This window comes from Salvelinus alpinus, chromosome 28 (assembly GCF_045679555.1).
Source record: "Salvelinus alpinus chromosome 28, SLU_Salpinus.1, whole genome shotgun sequence".
Taxonomy (NCBI): domain Eukaryota; kingdom Metazoa; phylum Chordata; class Actinopteri; order Salmoniformes; family Salmonidae; genus Salvelinus; species Salvelinus alpinus.
In genome coordinates, this window is record NC_092113.1 from 8,910,399 (window position 1) to 8,928,725 (window position 18,327).

At 43.6% G+C, this 18,327-nt stretch overlaps 1 protein-coding gene and 3 non-coding genes across 9 annotated transcripts; all 4 read left to right on the plus strand.

Moving 5' to 3' along the window:
- The first annotated feature begins 54 nt into the window (after positions 1 to 54).
- On the plus strand, positions 55 to 16,760 carry LOC139557126 (nascent polypeptide-associated complex subunit alpha). 6 transcript variants are annotated; one of them, XM_071371507.1, is made up of 9 exons: positions 55 to 195; positions 1,868 to 1,945; positions 9,446 to 11,218; positions 12,406 to 12,485; positions 15,109 to 15,186; positions 15,378 to 15,524; positions 15,745 to 15,873; positions 16,238 to 16,360; positions 16,649 to 16,760. In XM_071371507.1, exons 2-9 carry the CDS (start codon positions 1,876 to 1,878, stop codon positions 16,661 to 16,663), a joined length of 2,415 nt encoding a protein of 804 aa, XP_071227608.1. In that variant the 5' UTR covers positions 55 to 195; positions 1,868 to 1,875; the 3' UTR covers positions 16,664 to 16,760. The 6 variants fall into 6 exon arrangements, with proteins under 6 accessions (XP_071227608.1, XP_071227610.1, XP_071227612.1 ...); XM_071371509.1 differs by lacking the exon at positions 9,446 to 11,218 and adding an exon at positions 7,247 to 8,077 and having other exon boundaries at positions 60 to 195; XM_071371510.1 differs by lacking the exons at positions 55 to 195; positions 9,446 to 11,218 and adding exons at positions 199 to 522; positions 7,247 to 8,077.
- On the plus strand, positions 14,898 to 14,971 carry LOC139558052 (small nucleolar RNA SNORD59). The gene has a single exon (XR_011671543.1). It is a non-coding gene; the product is annotated as a small nucleolar RNA SNORD59 (small nucleolar RNA).
- Positions 15,928 to 16,001, plus strand: LOC139558054 (small nucleolar RNA SNORD59). Its single transcript, XR_011671545.1, has one exon. It is a non-coding gene; the product is annotated as a small nucleolar RNA SNORD59 (small nucleolar RNA).
- LOC139558053 (small nucleolar RNA SNORD59) lies at positions 16,504 to 16,577 on the plus strand. The gene has a single exon (XR_011671544.1). It is a non-coding gene; the product is annotated as a small nucleolar RNA SNORD59 (small nucleolar RNA).
- Positions 16,761 to 18,327: the final 1,567 nt, after the last annotated feature.

An 18,327-nucleotide genomic window follows, 5' to 3' on the forward strand; every position in this document is an offset into this window, starting at 1 on the left:
CCAATAATTGGGTTGAAAATACATAAAGTAACTATCTAACAAACTTCTGCAAGGATACACCAGAGATTTATTTTTTGTAAAACCACCACTGGGAAACAAGAACGACCCGGAAGAAGTTAAGGCAAAAAGTGATATCGGGAGACCGAGGTCAGAAATTCTCTCTCACAACCATCTTGGATATAAAATCCTTACTCGGTGAGTGTGTCTGCCGCGAATCAAACTTCATCTAACCATTTATCGTAGTTTAAATTATTTAAAACAGGGCTCTGAAAGTACATGACAAGTGTGGCATACCCCTTACGCGGATATTTATCCATATCATTATCTGTACACAGAAATATTCACTGTTTGTTATCGATCTCTGGTACAAAATGGGGGAACACGACTTTGCCCACATTTGCTAATGTTGTTGCTAACTGGTACATGCTTGGTTTCTTCATGTGACACGACAGTTGAGAACACAGGACGAATTAGACATTTTACCGATGGGGCAACTTGTGTAGTGTTCAGTGGAAGTTGTCAGTGAGTCAACCTATGAACATATCTTTGACAGCGCACATCCAGCAAGCAAGATTCAAGCGAAGCTTGTTCGAAAGTGAGAGTACCGTTAGCTAACCATCAACCTAATCTTTTACGATTTTCTTTGTAGACTATACAAGTTGGTAGCTATGATTTATTGCGGCGACGTTATATTAAACAGCGTTTTCGTCCATTTGTCTCCTAATTTGCAGCGTGTCAATATTAACTAGCTAGATAACGTTTATCCCTTTTAAAGTGGCTAGTTAGCTTGCTAACTAGGGAATGTATCATTACATTAGCAACACGTGAAACACAGAAGTTAACGCTCGAGTTGGAAATTAAAATGGCTTGTTGGCTAACCACTAACTTATCCAGTTACCCTCACTGTCAGTAAGTACCTAACCAATGTTTGACCGTATGAGTCGGTCACATTGAGTATAATCTGCTGTTCTAGAATTTATCTACATCCGCAATAAAATTAGATTCGACACAGTGGGAGAACCTCAAATTCATACTTTTCGCGTCCTCTTTCTCAACACCAATTGGATGAGAGAGGCAGAGGTCCCTCCCCTCTGACTTCATTCAATGGGGTTTAAGGAGGTGAGAGAGGACTCGAAGTGTGCAGGTGATTTCCCTGAGACATTGAGTACGATTACATGCTCACAATAATGCGATTATTGTGGATAGATTGATATAATAGTTCGATTAAAACGTATACATGCTTTGCAAGAAGAACGATTCCCTTAATAATCATGTTTTACATAGACACATATGAAATCGGGCTACCTGATGGCACTCAAAATAAACGTTCTACCACAGCAAACATTGTTATTTTTTGGAAGCATGTTTGATTTTGAGATCAGACATATAAAGTTTGAACTACTTCTATGCATTCATTCAGTTCTCAACGCACTTCATTCAGCACTAAAGAGGGAGGCTAGCTCAGCTGGTGTTAACACATACACCATCAAATACAGCACTGGGAATGCCAATTAAGGTGTTTACATGTGCAAATAATTTGAAAGATTGCTCAGAAAACCAGGTGCATTAATCGGTGTATGCTTACTTTGATTTTGACCTAATGCCGATTTTATGATGAGCAGAGTAAGGTGTTTACATGATTGCATAATCTGCCTACTACCATAATCAGTTTAATATTGAATTACTACTGTGCTGGTTAATGTACTCATTGAATCCAGTTCCTACTACTACATTTTTTTGTCATCTGCTCTCTATGGATTTACCTAGTCAATGGGAGACGTGTAAAAGTATCTAGTAAGTTAGTCTGTGTTTTATTCATGCCATGTCAGTTATCCCTGGTGAGTCATTCCTTGATTTCTCATTTCAGACACAAGCATGCCTGGTGAAGCCACAGAGACGGTCCCGGTCACTGAGCAGGAGATGCAGCAGCCACAAGTTGAGACTGGTTTGTATAGCATTATTACATCACACTTGCATGCTAAGATACTAAACTGCAAGGCTAATGGGGTCCTGGAACTCAAACACTGCAGTAGCTAATTCAACAGCATCAGTGCTTGTTGGATGTAGTGACTGAAGTCATATTCCCCCAGTGGAGTGGTGGCTGTTATTTGAGAGCTCTATATTAATTGAACTCCTTCAGGAAAGGTAGCACTCATCAGTTGACACTTAGATAATCAAGCAGGTGACACTGCTATAGAATGACACACTGTTGGTGACGTTCACTTGGAACCGTTTTCTCTGGGTCACCTGCTGAGTACAGCTTTACACATATTATCATATATAGGGATATGTGGTGTCATGTTTCTTTTAAGGGGAAGGGTGGGTTGATCAGCTGAGGGATCATATATAGTAGGCCCAAAAGTATTTGGACAGTGACAAATGTTTTGTTTTGCCTCTGTACTCTAGCACTTTGAAATGATACAATGACTGATGTTAAAGGGCAGACTGGCTTACATTTGAGGGTATTTTCATCCATCTCTGGTGAACCGCTTAGAAGTCACAGCACTTTTTGTACATAGTTCCCCCCATTTTAGGGAACCAAAAGTATTTGGACAAATTCACTTGCATTAGAGTAGTCAAAGGTTGAATATTTGGTCCCATATCCCTAGCACGCAGTAAGTGTTGTCCCTGTATTCATTTAGCAGCAGCGTAACTCTGCTGCTAAATTGTTGCCACTCTCCCCCCCCCCCAAAAAAAAAGTGTACATTCATATGGATGGTACCATGGTTACAGATCATCCTGGATTAATCATGATGAGTGAGAGGTACAAATATCATACCCCCCAAGACATGCTTACCTCTCACCATTACCAATAACAGGGGAGGTTAGCATTTTTTTGGGGGGGGGGGGGGTGATATTTATGCCTCTAACTTTCTCTCTCAACATTATTCACAATTAATTCATGATTATCTGTAGTCATGGTAGCATCCACATTAATGTAGAAGTGTTTAGAAAACATTTACATTAAAAGTGACTCAAATGACACTACATTTTTTTACCATTACTATTGGGCACAAAGTAATCTGAAATACAACCAAACTGCAAATGCAGTGTCACAAGCTTGATGTAGTCATTGCGAGCTAGGAATATGGGGCCAAATACTCAACTTTTGACTATAATACATGTATTAGTGAATTTGTCCAAATTCTTTTGGTTGCCTAAAATCGGGGGGGGACTATGTACAAAGTGCTGTAATTTCGAAACAGTTCAACCAATATGGATAAAAATACCCTCAAATTAAAGTTGACAGTCTGCACTTTAACCTCCTAGTCTTTGTATCATTTCAAGTACAGGGCCAAAACAACAAAATGTGTCACTGTCCAAATACTTTTGGACCTCCCTGTATAAACCATGGCCTGTAGATTATAATCCTGGGGGGTGACTCTTCTTTTTTACTTTGAAGTGAGTAGCCCTCAAGGATAATGTTTGGCCAGTCATCGACTCACTTTGCATTAATGTTGAAAAAAGGGTGTAGGAACAATTTTAGGGATTTGAGATGGCTTTAAAATAAAAATAAAAATGGATGTCTTGAATTTCACTACAGGTCAAATGGGTTATCCAGGACCCCTTATTTACTGAAACCTACTCACTCACAACCGCATGTGTTGAATGTTACTGCACCGACAACTGTGTTGTAAAACACTTTCTAATGCACGGGTATTGATGTAGTGGCATGTGCATGGATTTTTTTTTTAAGAAACACCCAGCACGCATGAATTATACTGAACAAAAATATATACGCAACATGTAACAATTTCTATCATTTTACTGAGTCACAGTTCAGTCAATTGAAATCAATTCAATAGGCCCTACCTAATCTATGGATTTCACATGACTTGGCATGGGTGGGCCTGGGAGGGCATAAGCCCACCCACTGGTGAGCCAGGCCCAGCCAATCAGGAGTTTTTCCCAACAAAAGGGCTTTATTACAGACAGAAATAGTCCTCAGTTTCATCAGCTGTCAGGGTGGATGGTTTCAGATAATCCCGCAGGTGAAGAAGCCAGATGTGGAGGTCCTGGGCTGGTGTGGTTACACAAGGCCTGCGGTTGTGAGACCTGTTGGACGTACTGCCAAATTCTCTAAAATGACGTTGGAGGCGGTAGAGAAATTAACGTTAAATTCTCTGGCAACAGCTCTGGTGGACATTCCTGCAGTCAGCATTCCAATTGTACTCTCCCTGAACTTGAGAAATCTCTGGCGTTGTGTTGTGTGTCAAAACTGCACATTTTAGTGGATTTTTGCCCCCAGCACAAGGTGCACCTATGGAATGATCATGCTGTTTAATCAGCTTCTTGATATTCCACGCCTGTCATGTTGATGGATTATCTTGACGAAGGAGAAATGCTCACTAACAGGGATGTAAACACATTTTTGCACACAATTTGAGAGAAATACGCTTTTTGTGCACATGGAACATTTCAGGGATCTTTTATTTCAGCTCATGAAATGTGAGACCAGCACTTTACATGTTTCATTTTATATTTTTGTTCAGTATACGTGATACTATTTTATTAGCAACCTCGGCATTAAAAAGTGTCACTGACTTATCATACAGCAGTAGGAATTCCTTATGCTTCTGGAAATATAGATTTAGTTTTTAGACCAGCTTTATTTTCTTTAAATATTCACACCTACATTCTCTTTGACCATGTTAGTGATATGGTTGGTAAAGTTATGCTCACAATTTGCGGGCCTTTTTATGGCATTGATTTTACTAAATGTTTGATGGCAAAGGTAAGCTGCTTCTGTGAAGTAGCTTATGGAGCTTTATTTTCAAGTCATTTAAGAAACATTGGTTTTGAATGGAATTAGTATTGATGGTTTTCTTAAAGCATTTTCTCATTTCATTTTCATGCTGCAGCAAAAAAATTCTGATTAGTATAACAAAGATGCGTCAATATGCACGTGGAGGTAATTGGTGACACTGTTATGGATTTCCTCACTACCAAGCCCTGAACCGGAAGAGTAAAGTGTTGAAAACCATGACGGTTATAAGCTGATGAATCGCCATGTTTCCTGAAGAGACAATGTGTTGGAGCTGGTGAAGGCCACAGATTTGCTTTTGAAGACCACTGGTCATGATGGCAGCCGAAGAAGGTGCTGAACAAGTGAAGACTACTAATATTGATGGGAGAAGATCCTGGATGTTCAGTGCCACAGGTGCCTGTTAATGAAGTTGATGAGAAACTACAGTACAGGGTTTATGGAGAGAGCCCACATAGTTTTGCAGGTAATTACTTAGTGTTGCTAGTGGAAACACCATAGGTGTTGGCTGATAAATGGGAACTGTTAGCTATGACCACAGGGGAAGACTTTAGGAATTAAAGTTGGACTGTTGGAAAAGCGGTAAATAGTTTTTGTTCAGCAAGGAAGACTGCGTTGTTCCAGAAAAGTGTTGAAAATCCACTTGGGGATTTGGGTTAAATTGCATGAAGTGGATGAGAAAATGATTAGATTTTGCTTTTCAGTTCTAGTTATTTGACTGTAATTCAGGTAAGGTTATCAAATTGCCTCATCACATCAAACAGAATAGCAACCTATTAAATCTCAATTTTCTAATTCAACCGTTTTCACTAGTGGTTCAGTGTGCATGATTCTCTGTGGTAAGATTCTTTTCACTCTGAAATATTGTGTCATTCGGGTTTGTAGATGTATTGAATGTTCGTATGTTCGCTCTTCAGAGGGTTTCTACCCACTTTCGGTCTCACGGTTTTTCCAGTCACAATCTTGTGCATTTAGGCACTGCATGGTAACAGGGACATGGGCTCAAGTTTGGTTTTGTGGGTACACACAACATTCACCCATTCTTGGTTCACTTGTAGCAAACGGAAGGCTGATGTCTGCATCTTTGAACAACCTCACAAACACCTTGGTTCAACTGAATTGATACACTACATGACCAAAAGTATGTGGACACCTGCTTGTCGAACATCTCGTCCCAAAATCATGGGCATTAATATGGAGTTGGTCCCTGCACTTCTGGGAAGGCTTTCCACTAGATGTTGGAATATTGCTGCGTGGACTTGATTCCATTCAGCCACAAGAGCATTAAAGAGGTCGGGCGATTAGGCCTGGCTCGCAGTTGGCATTCCACTTCATCCCAAAGGTGTTCAATGGGGTTGAGGTCAGTGCTCTGTGCAGGCCAGTCAAGTTCTTCCACACCGATCTTGACCAACTATTTCTGTATGGACCTCGCTTTGTGCACGGGGGTTGTCATTGTCATGCTGAAACAGGAAAGGGCCTTCCCCAAACTGTTGCGACTAAGTTGGAAGCACAGAATCGTCTAGAATGTCATTCTATGCTGTAGCATTAAGATTTCCCTTCACTGGCCTAGCCCAAACCATTAAAAAAATGCCCAGACCATTATTCCTCCTCCACCAAACTTTACAGTTGGCACTATGCATTGGGGCAGTTAGCGTTCTCCTGGCATCCGCCAAACCCAGATTCGTCCATCGGACTGCCAGATGATGAAGCGTGATTCATCACTCCAGAGAACATTGGCGGCAAGCTTAACACCACTCCAGTCGACACTTGTTATTTTGCATGGTGGTCTTAGGCTCGTGTGCTGCTGCTCGGCCAAGGAAACCCATTTCATGAAGCTCCCGCTGAACAGTTTTTATGCTAACGTTGCTTCCATAGACAGTTTGGAACTCGGTAGTGAGTGTTGCAACTGAGGACAGGTGATTTCTACAGGCTCCAGCACTTGGCGGTCCCGTTCTGTGAGCTTGTGTGACGTACCACTTCGTGGCTGAGCCGTTGTTGCTCCTAGACGTTTCCACTTCACAATAACAGCACTTACAGTTGACCAGGCAGCTCTAGCAGGGCAGAACATTGTCTATTGAGATTGTATGGCTGTGTGCTCGATTTTATACACCTTATCAGCAACGGGTGTGGCTGAAATAGCCAAATCCACTCATTTGAAGGGGTGTCCACATACTTTTGTATATATAGTGTAGATCTAGATCCCAACCCCAGTTCTAAAAATGTACTCATTCAATTGTTTCCTCTTAATATTTTGTGTCATATAATCAAAACATTTGGACCCCAACTTCCTCATGTTGGTAAAAGTATCTGGTATAGGAGAATACCATTACTGTAGTTAGATTTTATTAAACGAGGGGTTAAATCATTTTGATCATATGCTTCAAAAAAACGTTATTGTAAGCTTATCAACCACTCCTCACACTTGCTGTGACTACCCCCTGCTGCTCCTTCCGCTCCTCCTTTCCTTCCTATCAACTCCAGGGGTGTTGAGTTCCTCTGCTCCCCCTGAGATGGCTGTGTCTGACGTGACCAAGGCAGCCGCTTTGGAGAGTCCTGTGCCTCTAGGACCCGCCACTGTTCTTCCAGAGGTCGAATCCCAACCGGTGTCAGAAATGGCTTTAGGAGAGGCATCTAGTGGACAACTTAATGGTGTTGAAGCAACCATTGTTGAGGAACGGAAAGAAACTGCTGAACAACAGGTCACCCAAGCACCAGAAGAGGTCATCATTCAAGATTCAGCTGAAGTTATAGAGGCTACCGTGGCAGCCACTGAAGATGCAGTGGCTGCTGAACCCGTGGCAGTGGCTGCTGAACCCGTGGCAGTGGCTGCTGAACCCGTGGCAGTGGCTGCTGAACCCGTGGCAGTGGCTGCTGAACCCGTGGCAGTGGCTGCTGAACCCGTGGCAGTGGCTGCTGAACCCGTGGCAGTGGCTGCTGAACCCGTGGCAGTGGCTGAAGAGACTCCGGTCCAAGAACCAGCACCTGCTGCTAAAGAGCCAATCGCAGACACTATTGATGGGATGGCACGTGTAACTCCAGAAGTCACCCCCGAGCCTGCAGTCAAGATGATCACTGAAGAGTTGGAGACTGTGAGTCTGGATCCAGCTCTTGATGATGCCGTACTATGCACTGAAGTGGCCAGCTCGGACACTGGGGCCCCAGAACCTGAACCACTGCCTGCTGATATGGCCATTGACACGCTAAACGAAACTCCCGTTGAGAAAGAACCAATTGCGGCCTTCTCTGAGGCCGTCCAGACGAAGGTGATGTCAAATCGTGCAGGCCCGACCGTCTCCACCTGTCTCCTGTCAGGTGGGTCATTCTGTGCGCAAAGTTAGTTGTTTTTCCCTTCTTACAGCAGCTCCCTCTTTTTGTCTCTTTTTTTATACTTGCAAACTTCTGCGCCAATGCTGGGCCTCTATTTGCCCTTTCAAATGTTATGTTTTGCCCCAAAAATAGTCAAATGTTATTATGCTTGTTGAAAAGGGCTTATGTTGAGAGAAATGAAGAGATTTTCAATATTACATTTTCTTTTTTAGGGCTTGTTATTATCTCATGGGTATCCATTGGCTCTCAATTTTCTCTTGCGTCACTGTTTAAACTCAGCGTTTCACCTTGAAACAGGCCAGTCCATTTAGGCACTTAATGTAACGAACTGACTTCCAGCAACTTCTTTGTCTTTTGTCATCAGATGTGGACTGTCCTTTGACTGTTCTATTTCAGTCTCTCTCACTTTCTCTGGGCTTATTGGTGTTTATCAGGAAGAATGCCACCTAGCCAACTGTGTTAATGTGCTCTTAACTGCAGTATCTGTTTTTAACACTGGTATTTGTAGCTGTTTTTAACACTGGTATTTGTAGCCAATGGGGGTGGTTAGGGAGTGGTAATAATTCCAGTTATGGCTTTTTTGTCATTGCGGTACACCTTTTTACTACTCACTAGCCACATTTAATCCATTGTGGGTTGTTTTTTAATTTAACATATGAAATTGGTCATGTTTCAATTAAGTAACAATTGCATTTATTTGTCTATACTATAGCCCGACTTTTAAACTTGGTCGTAAACAACAATTTATATTTTTACATCCAAAATGAACAACATCGCACCTCATCACTGCAAGAATTCTTTTTTGTGTGTGTAATTCGTTACTATCTCATTCAGTCGATTGAACAATTTCAGGTAATGGATGTTAGTGGGCTGAATTTGCCTTTAAGTGTGAACCCATTAGGGACCTTAGGTCAAACAATGCATAGCATTGTTTATAACTGCTACAGTTCCTTAGAATTTGACCTGTCATACCACTGTCACATGTATTTTAGTGTAAATAGTGCCACGCTTACATCTGCACTGAGTGGGTCCTCACTTTTAATTTCTGGTCATGAAATTGGACTAACGCTGTAGAAAATGTTGTGTGTGGGTCTGTGCTTGGACCGGGTAGATGTTGGTGTTTTAACTTTAGGTTGTCAGTTGTGGTTTTGCCTGAATACTTGAATTGTAGTGTGCATTGAGTTTGCTGCCCTGCAACAAATCCTTCCATTTCGGAAATAAGGTTGGTGTGGTGTTCATCCTAACCCTGGAGTTCTGAGGTAACATTGTCTTGTGTGTTCTGATCTTTTAACCCGCATGGTTCAGGCTTTGACTTCCTTCCAAATTTTTAACAAACATATTTGTTTCATTCAGCCGCACCCTCTGCCCCTGCAAGTGTGGCTACCTCCCAGGAACCCCAGGCGGCTTCTGGCCCTGCCAAGCCCAAAGGCAAAGAGGCCAAGGGTGGCTCTACCCCAAAGGCTGTCCCTGGCAGAAGAAAAAAGTCCTCAATGTCTGCCTCCTCCTCTTCTCCTACCTCCCCAAAGCCAACCTCCTCAACACCCCGTTCCCCCGTAGCTACCTCACCTGGGTCATCTGGAGCTCCCAGCCAGGGCAACCGTGCCGTCCCAAAGGTTGTAAAGGCTGGCAAACAAGGAAAGGCTAAGAAAGGAGAGGCTTTCAAGCCTGCTGCTGACCTGCCAGCCCCAGCCAAGGCTCCTGCCCCCACAGAGGCCAAACCTGTTCCTATTGAGCTTAAAGCTGCTCCTGCACCAGTAGTGGCCATGCCAGCACCTGTTGCTTCAGATCCTGCACCTGCCTCACCAATCTCTCCCAAGCCTGAGGCATCCCCCGTGGCCTTCAAAGTGACCTCAAAGCCTGCTGCATCAGCCCCTATGTCATTTGCTGATGCTGTTGCCTCTAGTCCACTTAAAGCTGCCCCTGAAATGCCCAAGGCCAAGCCTAAGCCTGTGCCCAAAGCTGAGGTGAAAGAGGTAAAGGCAGCCCCTGCACCAGCTAAGCCTGCTATGGAGAATGATGACCTTCCACCTCTCATTCCACCAGAGGAGCCAGTAAAGATGCCAGTCTTCTCACCCCCTACAGTAGTAGAGGCTCCTAAGCCTGCCCCAGTTGCTTCTCCAGCTCCCCCTAAACCAGCTCCAGTTGAGCCCGTTGTAGCTGCACCAGCTCCGCCCAGGCCTGCGCCAATTGAGCCTGTTGTAGCTGCACCAGCTCCGCCCAAGCCTGCGCCAATTAAGCCCGTTGTAGCTGCACCAGCTCCGCCCAAGCCTGCGCCAATTAAGCCCGTTGTAGCTGCACCAGCTCCGCCCAAGCCTGCGCCAATTAAGCCCGTTGTAGCTGCACCAGCTCCGGCCAAGCCTGCGCCAATTAAGCCCGTTGTAGCTGCACCAGCTCCGGCCAAGCCTGCGCCAATTAAGCCTGTTGTAGCTGCACCAGCTCCGCCCAAGCCTGCGCCAATTAAGCCCGTTGTAGCTGCACCAGCTCCGCCCAAGCCTGCGCCAATTAAGCCCGTTGTAGCTGCACCAGCTCCACCCAAGCCTGCGCCAATTAAGCCCGTTGTAGCTGCACCAGCTCCGCCCAAGCCTGCGCCAATTAAGCCCGTTGTAGCTGCACAAGCTCCGCCCAAGCCTGCGCCAATTAAGCCCGTTGTAGCTGCACCAGCTCCGCCCAAGCCTGCGCCAATTAAGCCCGTTGTAGCTGCACAAGCTCCGCCCAAGCCTGCGCCAATTAAGCCCGTTGTAGCTGCACCAGCTCCACCCAAGCCTGCGCCAATTAAGCCCGTTGTAGCTGCACCAGCTCCGCCCAAGCCTGCGCCAATTAAGCCCGTTGTAGCTGCACAAGCTCCGCCCAAGCCTGCGCCAATTAAGCCCGTTGTAGCTGCACAAGCTCCACCCAAGCCTGCGCCAATTAAGCCCGTTGTAGCTGCACCAGCTCCGCCCAAGCCTGCGCCAATTGAGCCCGTTGTAGCTGCACAAGCTCCACCCAAGCCTGCGCCAATTGAGCCCGTTGTAGCTTCCCCTAAGCCTGTTGAAGTAGCCATTGTACCACCACCACCTCCAGTTTCAAAACCTGCCCCCACCCCTGCTAAAACCCCAACCAAACCGGAGCCTGTGACCAAGAATGAGGGTATTTCTTCTTCCTCCTCTCTCTGTCTCCTGTGTCCCCTCTGTTTGCCTGCCAATGTTGAGTTCTGTTGCCCATTCACTGGCTTGCTCAAGTGTCTCTTCCCTTTTTCTTCAGGTTTGAGTTGAAGAAAGTAGAGATTGTAGTAGTCGGTGTATTAGATTTGCTTCAAATGTAACCTCAACTGGCCTGTTTCAAAGACTACATGTAATTATTGGAGCTATTGATTGGTGAAATCAGTGCTCCCACTTTAGTGCCATTTTTGTTATTTTGGATTATAATTTAAAGCAGCAATCAGCAGTAGAAACGATAACAGTGGCATCCCTGGTTTGGTAAAAAGCTAAGGGGTGGGGCTGGAGAAATGTAATCACTCTCAAATTAATCGGCTGGGCTATGGATGTAAGGATTTGACAGTCCATGATATCAAAATTATAGTTTTAACCATGTTTTGAGGCTATATACTGTTTATTTACATTTTCGTTGTTTACAAATATTGGAGTAAAACAAGCTTATTTTGGGTTCCGATGGGGTACGACAGTTGAACTAAGCTCATGAAGCATTTATAAGTCAAATTGATGTAGCAACTGCTGATTTCCCCTTTAACTGTGCTTTCAAACCAACCAAAAGGTTCTAGTTGGCATGTTTTGCCTCCCATCAAGATGCATGTTAAAAGTTCAAATTATGTAAATGTTCTCAAATTCCCTACTATTTTTAGACACTGTTTGGTGGATGTTTTTCACCAGAATGATACAGTTAATTGAGCCATAGTATGGAACTCTATAAAATATCCTTTGGGGGGGGGGGGGGTCCTGTCCTTCTGAAGTTGGGAGATCCATCTTTAAATCTGTATGACTAGGGCAACATTTTACCATAACATTCTTTTAACATTTATTTATAAGCAGGTCTGTTAATTTGTACACTGATATATATATATATTTTTACCTCATCCACATTTAACCATTCTTTCAGTGCCTCAAATTACTAGGTTAAATTCACTTACCACCAACAAATGTTGGGCTCATTCAACATCTCAATTTGTACGTTGCTCAGTTAAATGACCCATACAATTACAATTCTCCGGTCTTACACAAGCGCTACTGTAAGAGAACTGGTTATCTGCTGCTCAGGCATCTGCCTGTGACCGCCTGTATAATGTGACTAATGCTTGTTTCTCTGTGGGGTGCTTACAGGGTCTGGCACTGAATCGGACAGCGACGAGTCTGTACCAGATCTGGAGGAACAGGACTCCGCACAGACACAGCAAGCACAGGTAAGACCACCTGAGTGATCAAGTGCCCAGGTAAGATTGCCTGAACAAGGGTCTGGTAGGGCACAGATTGGATTAACTGCTTATATATTGTATATACTGATACAGAAACAGTCCCTCCAGGATTCTGCAATCACAATTTTATTTAGCAAAATCAACAACTTCCCGCATAGTGAGGGCTTTCAAATTTGACCAATTGCCACAATATTTCTGCATTAAGAGTCAAATCGTCGCAATATTATCGCATAACTTCAATACAAAAAGAGGACTCGCAATTTCAACCAATCACTGCTAAGGATGCACCGATATGAAATGTTTGGGCAATACCAATATCTGGTATTTTCCTTGACAAAAACCTGATGCCGCTAAACAATTTAAATAATCGGTATTTTAAGCATTCTAGTACAGTTAAATAGTTGAAACACACACACACACACTGACCAAGAAGTTATTTTGTTGGCATTTACGTATGTCCCCCATTACCAGTAAAAAAAAAACATAATCGAAACCTATTTCTTTCACTTACTTGCTGTGCTGTTTCGTTGTTCAGTCGTTTCATTCTCAGAGGATTTCATCATGCATGTCAAGCAGTGAAGTTTCAGCTCAGTTGGTCCTTGTCCTCTTCTATCATGGGTCCTCTTCATCGGTGCGCACTGTGTCCAACATTTCACGTAAACCCTTTTTCTTGTCTGCATCGAAGTAGCGGTCCTTGTACCTAGCATCGAGCATGGTGGCGACACAGTAAAGAGGCTCAGAGAGAATGCCACCGAATCACTTGTTCACAGCCTCTAGTAGAGTAATTTTGCTAGTTTTAACCCCACGGTCTGTTTTGGAAGTATTGTTGAGCAAGTGTTTCATTGCCATGACAGATGGTATCACGTCTGCTGCAGACACAGTTGATGAGCTTATTTCTCGAGTCAGTTGTTCGAATGGAGCTTAGGAGTGTGTTCATGTTCTCAAATGCCATTGAAATTGCAGCAGCGGTATGAGAACCAGCACATTCTTGAGCATGCAATACGGCTTTCCTCAGTAAAAAATTGTTGTCGACCCACTGTGCCGTCAGACTCAGCATGCTCATGGGGCTGACATCGCTGGTCCAAATGTCAGTCGTGAAGCTAATAGCAGTGACGCCCATAGCAAGTCGTTAATGGATGTGTGTTTCAACAATACTGTGTAACTCCGGTAGTATAGCGCCTACTTGGTAGTGTGTTCCGGGGCTCGAACCAGTCGGCGAAAGCCAACATCATCCACAACAGAGAACGGTTGATTGTCAAGGGTAATGAATTTCATTATCTTGGCGTTGATGGATTTTGCCGTTGAGTTGTCTCGCTGAAATGTTCTTACTCTTTCAAATGACTGGTCAACTTGAACTTGTTTAGTTGTTGGACGTGTGCGCTTAGTATTTTTCTGCTTTTATTCTAGGTAGCCGCCGAACGTCTGGGGGTGATGCACGTTCAAATGAGTAATTAGGTTTGTGGTATTGAAAGATTTCACTTTCTCCCCTCTGGAAATAATAGCAGCACAAACGTTGCATATGGCCTTTTTGTTATCTTCCTTTGAAACTTCAAAATAGATCCACACAGCAGACGTTGTGGACTAGGTTAGGAATTGTGTTGCACGTGTAGCTTTGTATTTTTTTCCGTGGCGTCATTACGTCATCTACCTACGTTATATAGGTATGCACGTCAGCTTTGACATCGATTTTGCACATCGGCGTTTATCTAGACATCGGACCGATGTTGCTAATATTGGCCGATTCCGATATGCTTACCGATTTCTATCGTGTATCCCTAATCATTGCACATTTACCACATATGGTTCAATCTGTTAGGTTCTTATTTTTCAGAGTAAATAACTCACGGACACTAGAGAAGCTTTAACCAAGTTTATTCTTCCCAAAGGTTCTGTACAGCTGAAAACAGACAGCAAAAGATTTCAGACTTCACAGTTTAAATGCATCCTACTTAAAACACTCCCCTTTCTCTCCAATCCTTACATTTTATGGCTCTACAGGAAGCTAATAAAGAGGGTAACAGGATTCCAAAAATGTATTACTCAAGCGAATCTGTCCTCACCTCCTGACCTCAACCCCTCTTTCATCTAATACACATTCCAAAGCCGACGCCTTTCTTCTGAGAACCATTAACTTCTAATATAAAACCCAGTCTCTTTCATTTCCTATCATTCATTTACTACCTCAATTATCAAAGTTTAGCACGTTCCAACAAATCAAACCAGACGTCAACAATATTTTTCCGTCGTCAGCTCATTTTCGCCACAGTGGACAATCATTACATATTGCCATGCAAATATCACAATGAAATCCCAGCGACATCCTGGAGGGACTGAGTAAACACTTGCACTGCACTCAACATGATTAGAACCCCTGAGTATGTTTAAGAATAGATCCTTGACTCTTCAGTGATGATTGATACAGTGACTTTCGTTCTTCTGAGTCTACTGAAGCCAACCTTTCTGTCCTGAGAAGAGCAAAGGCCAAAGGGATACTTTCATTAGTTTTATTTTCACCATTCATGCCATATTCTTACATATGGGTGGAATTTTTGCTCTCATTCTGAAACCTTGACTGCCATTTAAAGGAGGAAAAGTGTATTTTTTCCCACAGCTTGCAGCTGCTGCAGAAATAGATGAGGAACCCGTTAGCAAAGCCAAACAGAGCCGTAGTGAAAAGAAGGCACGAAAGGTAACTAGCTTTTTAAAAAACTATCTGGACTTCATCATATTTTCATTAGACATTCCCATCTTAAAAGTGTACGTTGAATAATTTAAATTACTATGCCACCTTTAACTATCCATTGTATAGTATAAACAATGGATAGTTAAGGAGTACGGTTCCAGTCAAAATATAACCCATGATTGTTTGCTTTTCTTCAGGCAATGTCTAAGCTGGGTCTCAGACAGGTGACGGGGGTCACCAGGGTTACCATTCGCAAGTCTAAGAACATCCTATTTGTCATCACCAAACCAGATGTCTACAAGAGCCCTGCATCAGACACTTACATTGTCTTTGGTGAGGCTAAGGTAAGATGGATCCAGGATACTGTTATAATTGTATTTTTCTGGTCTCCTTTTAAATCTGAAATGCTATTGACATTGTTCCATCTAGTCTAGACTGTTCTTTCACGATACCCTTGTAGTATGCAATTCTGGTTATCAGTCAAATGTCCTTCAACCAAGGTGTTGGTGTTCTTGCTAAAGGATACGGCACTGAAATCGCCGTTTCTCTCCCTTTGTGTCTCAGATCGAGGATCTCTCACAGCAAGCCCAGTTGGCAGCGGCAGAGAAGTTCAAGGTACAGGGAGAAGCTGTGTCGAACATCCAGGAAAACACACAGACGCCCACCGTACAGGAGGAGAGCGAAGAGGAAGAGGTGAGGGCATTCAGGGGTGCAAAAGTTAGCATGTAATCGGCAGGAGTTCATTTCTCTTCGGTGATGATTGATACAGTGACTTTCGTTCTTCTGAGTCTACTGAAGCCAACCTTTCTGTCCTGAGAAGAGCACTGTTAACTATGATAGGGCTTAGTTTGTACATTATCAAAAACCGGGCACCGTATGTTTTCTTGTCCATTAGATTGTTTAGCTCTGTTTGCCACAAATAATTTCCATGTAGTTTGATTGTAGTAGTCTCCCATGCTTAATGGGGTAATTTATGGGCCCAATTCCCCTGGAGATGTCGGTGAATTGCAGTGCGAGTTGACTGTCAAATGTACTAATGTTTTGTCTCAATGCATAGGTTGATGAGACCGGGGTCGAGGTGAAGGACATTGAACTTGTGATGTCACAAGCCAATGTGTCGCGAGCGAAGGCTGTACGCGCCCTGAAAAACAACAACAACGACATTGTCAACGCAATTATGGTAAATCATTTTTAACACACAATTCCCCTTGTCACCAGACAAAATAATATCTGGCACAGGGTCCATTCACTCCAAATATTTGTAGATTTGAATTGTGACCTGTGTCCAAGTTACCATGGGATCTACCAGCAGGAGATCCTTTCTCTTCAGTGATGATTGATACAGTGACTTTCGTTCTTCTGAGTCTACTGAAGCCAACCTTTCTGTCCTGAGAAGAGCAAAGCCGTGTTCACTATGATGGGGCTTAGTTTGTACATGCATCAACACATTGTATTCTTATATTCACAGGAATTGACGATGTAGGCTGCTGGAGTCGACGGGGTTCTGAAAGGTTGCTGATTTAATCTATCGTTGGTACAATTTATACCCTAGATGGAAATAAAGTTGTAAATCGATGCGGTTTCCCTCTATTGTCCTTTTTGTTTTGTGAAATTATGCATCTGACACGTCTCCAAGGGACACTTGTCTCCAAGGGATTTGTCTGAACAGGGATATTGAATACAGTTGAGTCCTTTACAGGTGTAAAGTCTGCTCTGTTTTACTGAACTTTCAGAAGTCCCTCGTCTTAAATAATATTGTAGGACTGTATATCTTATCATTGCTGGCAGTTCAGTATACATTCTACACAGAGGAGTGTACCACAGATTTAAGTCGGAAGGGTGGAGTTTTCATGAGCTGGTGCTGGAAATTACTATGACTCATCGGAAGACGTCAAGTGAAAACCTCCCCTCTGAGGATCAAGGAAGCTGTGGCATGCACTCGGGAAAGGGTGTGGAAGGTTGGTAAAGGGACCACCAAACCATTTCAAGCATTAGTATGCAATTAATTTGATATCCTGGAAATACCTGACTGATGCCTATGATATTACAACAGGCATCAACCCAGAGTGTTTCAACGAGGTATGTTAACCCCTGATACAGGGTGTTTCCCCATCCCCCTAATGATAAAGGCTAGGAATAGCGTAACCGTAGATATGTGGTCAGGCCAAGTCAGCCACTTCTTTTATTAAACTAGGCTATGAACAAATTCTTATTTATAATGACAGCCTATGAACAGTGGATTAACTGCCTTGTTTGGGTGCAGAATGACAGATTTCTACCTTGTCAGCTCTGGGATTCGACCTAGCAACCTCTCGGTTACTGTCCCAACACTCTAACCACTAGGCTACCTGGGGTTTGGCATTTTTCTTAATATATATACAGTATATCACATTTTTGTAAATATTTGAGTATATCTTTGTGACAACACTGGAGAAATTACACTTTGCTACAATGTAAAGTAGTGAGTGTACAGCTTGTATAACAGTGTAAATTTGCTGTCCCCTCAAAATAACTCAACACACAGCCATTAATGTCTAAACCGCTGGCAACAAAAGTGAGTACACCCCTAAGTGAAAACATCCAAATTGGGCCCAAAGTGGCAATATTTTGTGGCCACCATCATTTTCCAGCACTGCCTTAACCTTCTAGGGCATGGAGTTCACCAGAGCTTCACAGGCTGCCACTGGAGTCCTCTTCCAAGACGACATCACAGAGTTGGTGGATGTTAGAGACCTTGCACTACTCCACCTTCCGTTTGAGGATGCCCCACAGATGCTCAATAGGGTTTAGGTCTGGAGACATGCTTGGCCAGTCCATCACCTTTACCCTCAGCTCCTTTAGCAAGGCAGTGGTCGTCTTGGAGGTGTGTTTGGGGTCGTTATCATGTTGGAATACTGCCCTGCGGCCCAGTCTCCGAAGGGAGGGGATCATGCTCTGCTTCAGTATGTCACAGTACATGTTGGCATTCATGGTTCCCTCAAGGAACTGTAGCTCCCCAGTGCCGGCAGCACTCATGCAGCCCCAGACCATGACACTCCCACCACCATGCTTGACTGTAGGCAAGACACACTTGTCTTTGTACTCCTCACCTGGTTGCCGCCACACACGCTTGACACCATCTGAACCAAATAACTTTATCTTGGTCTC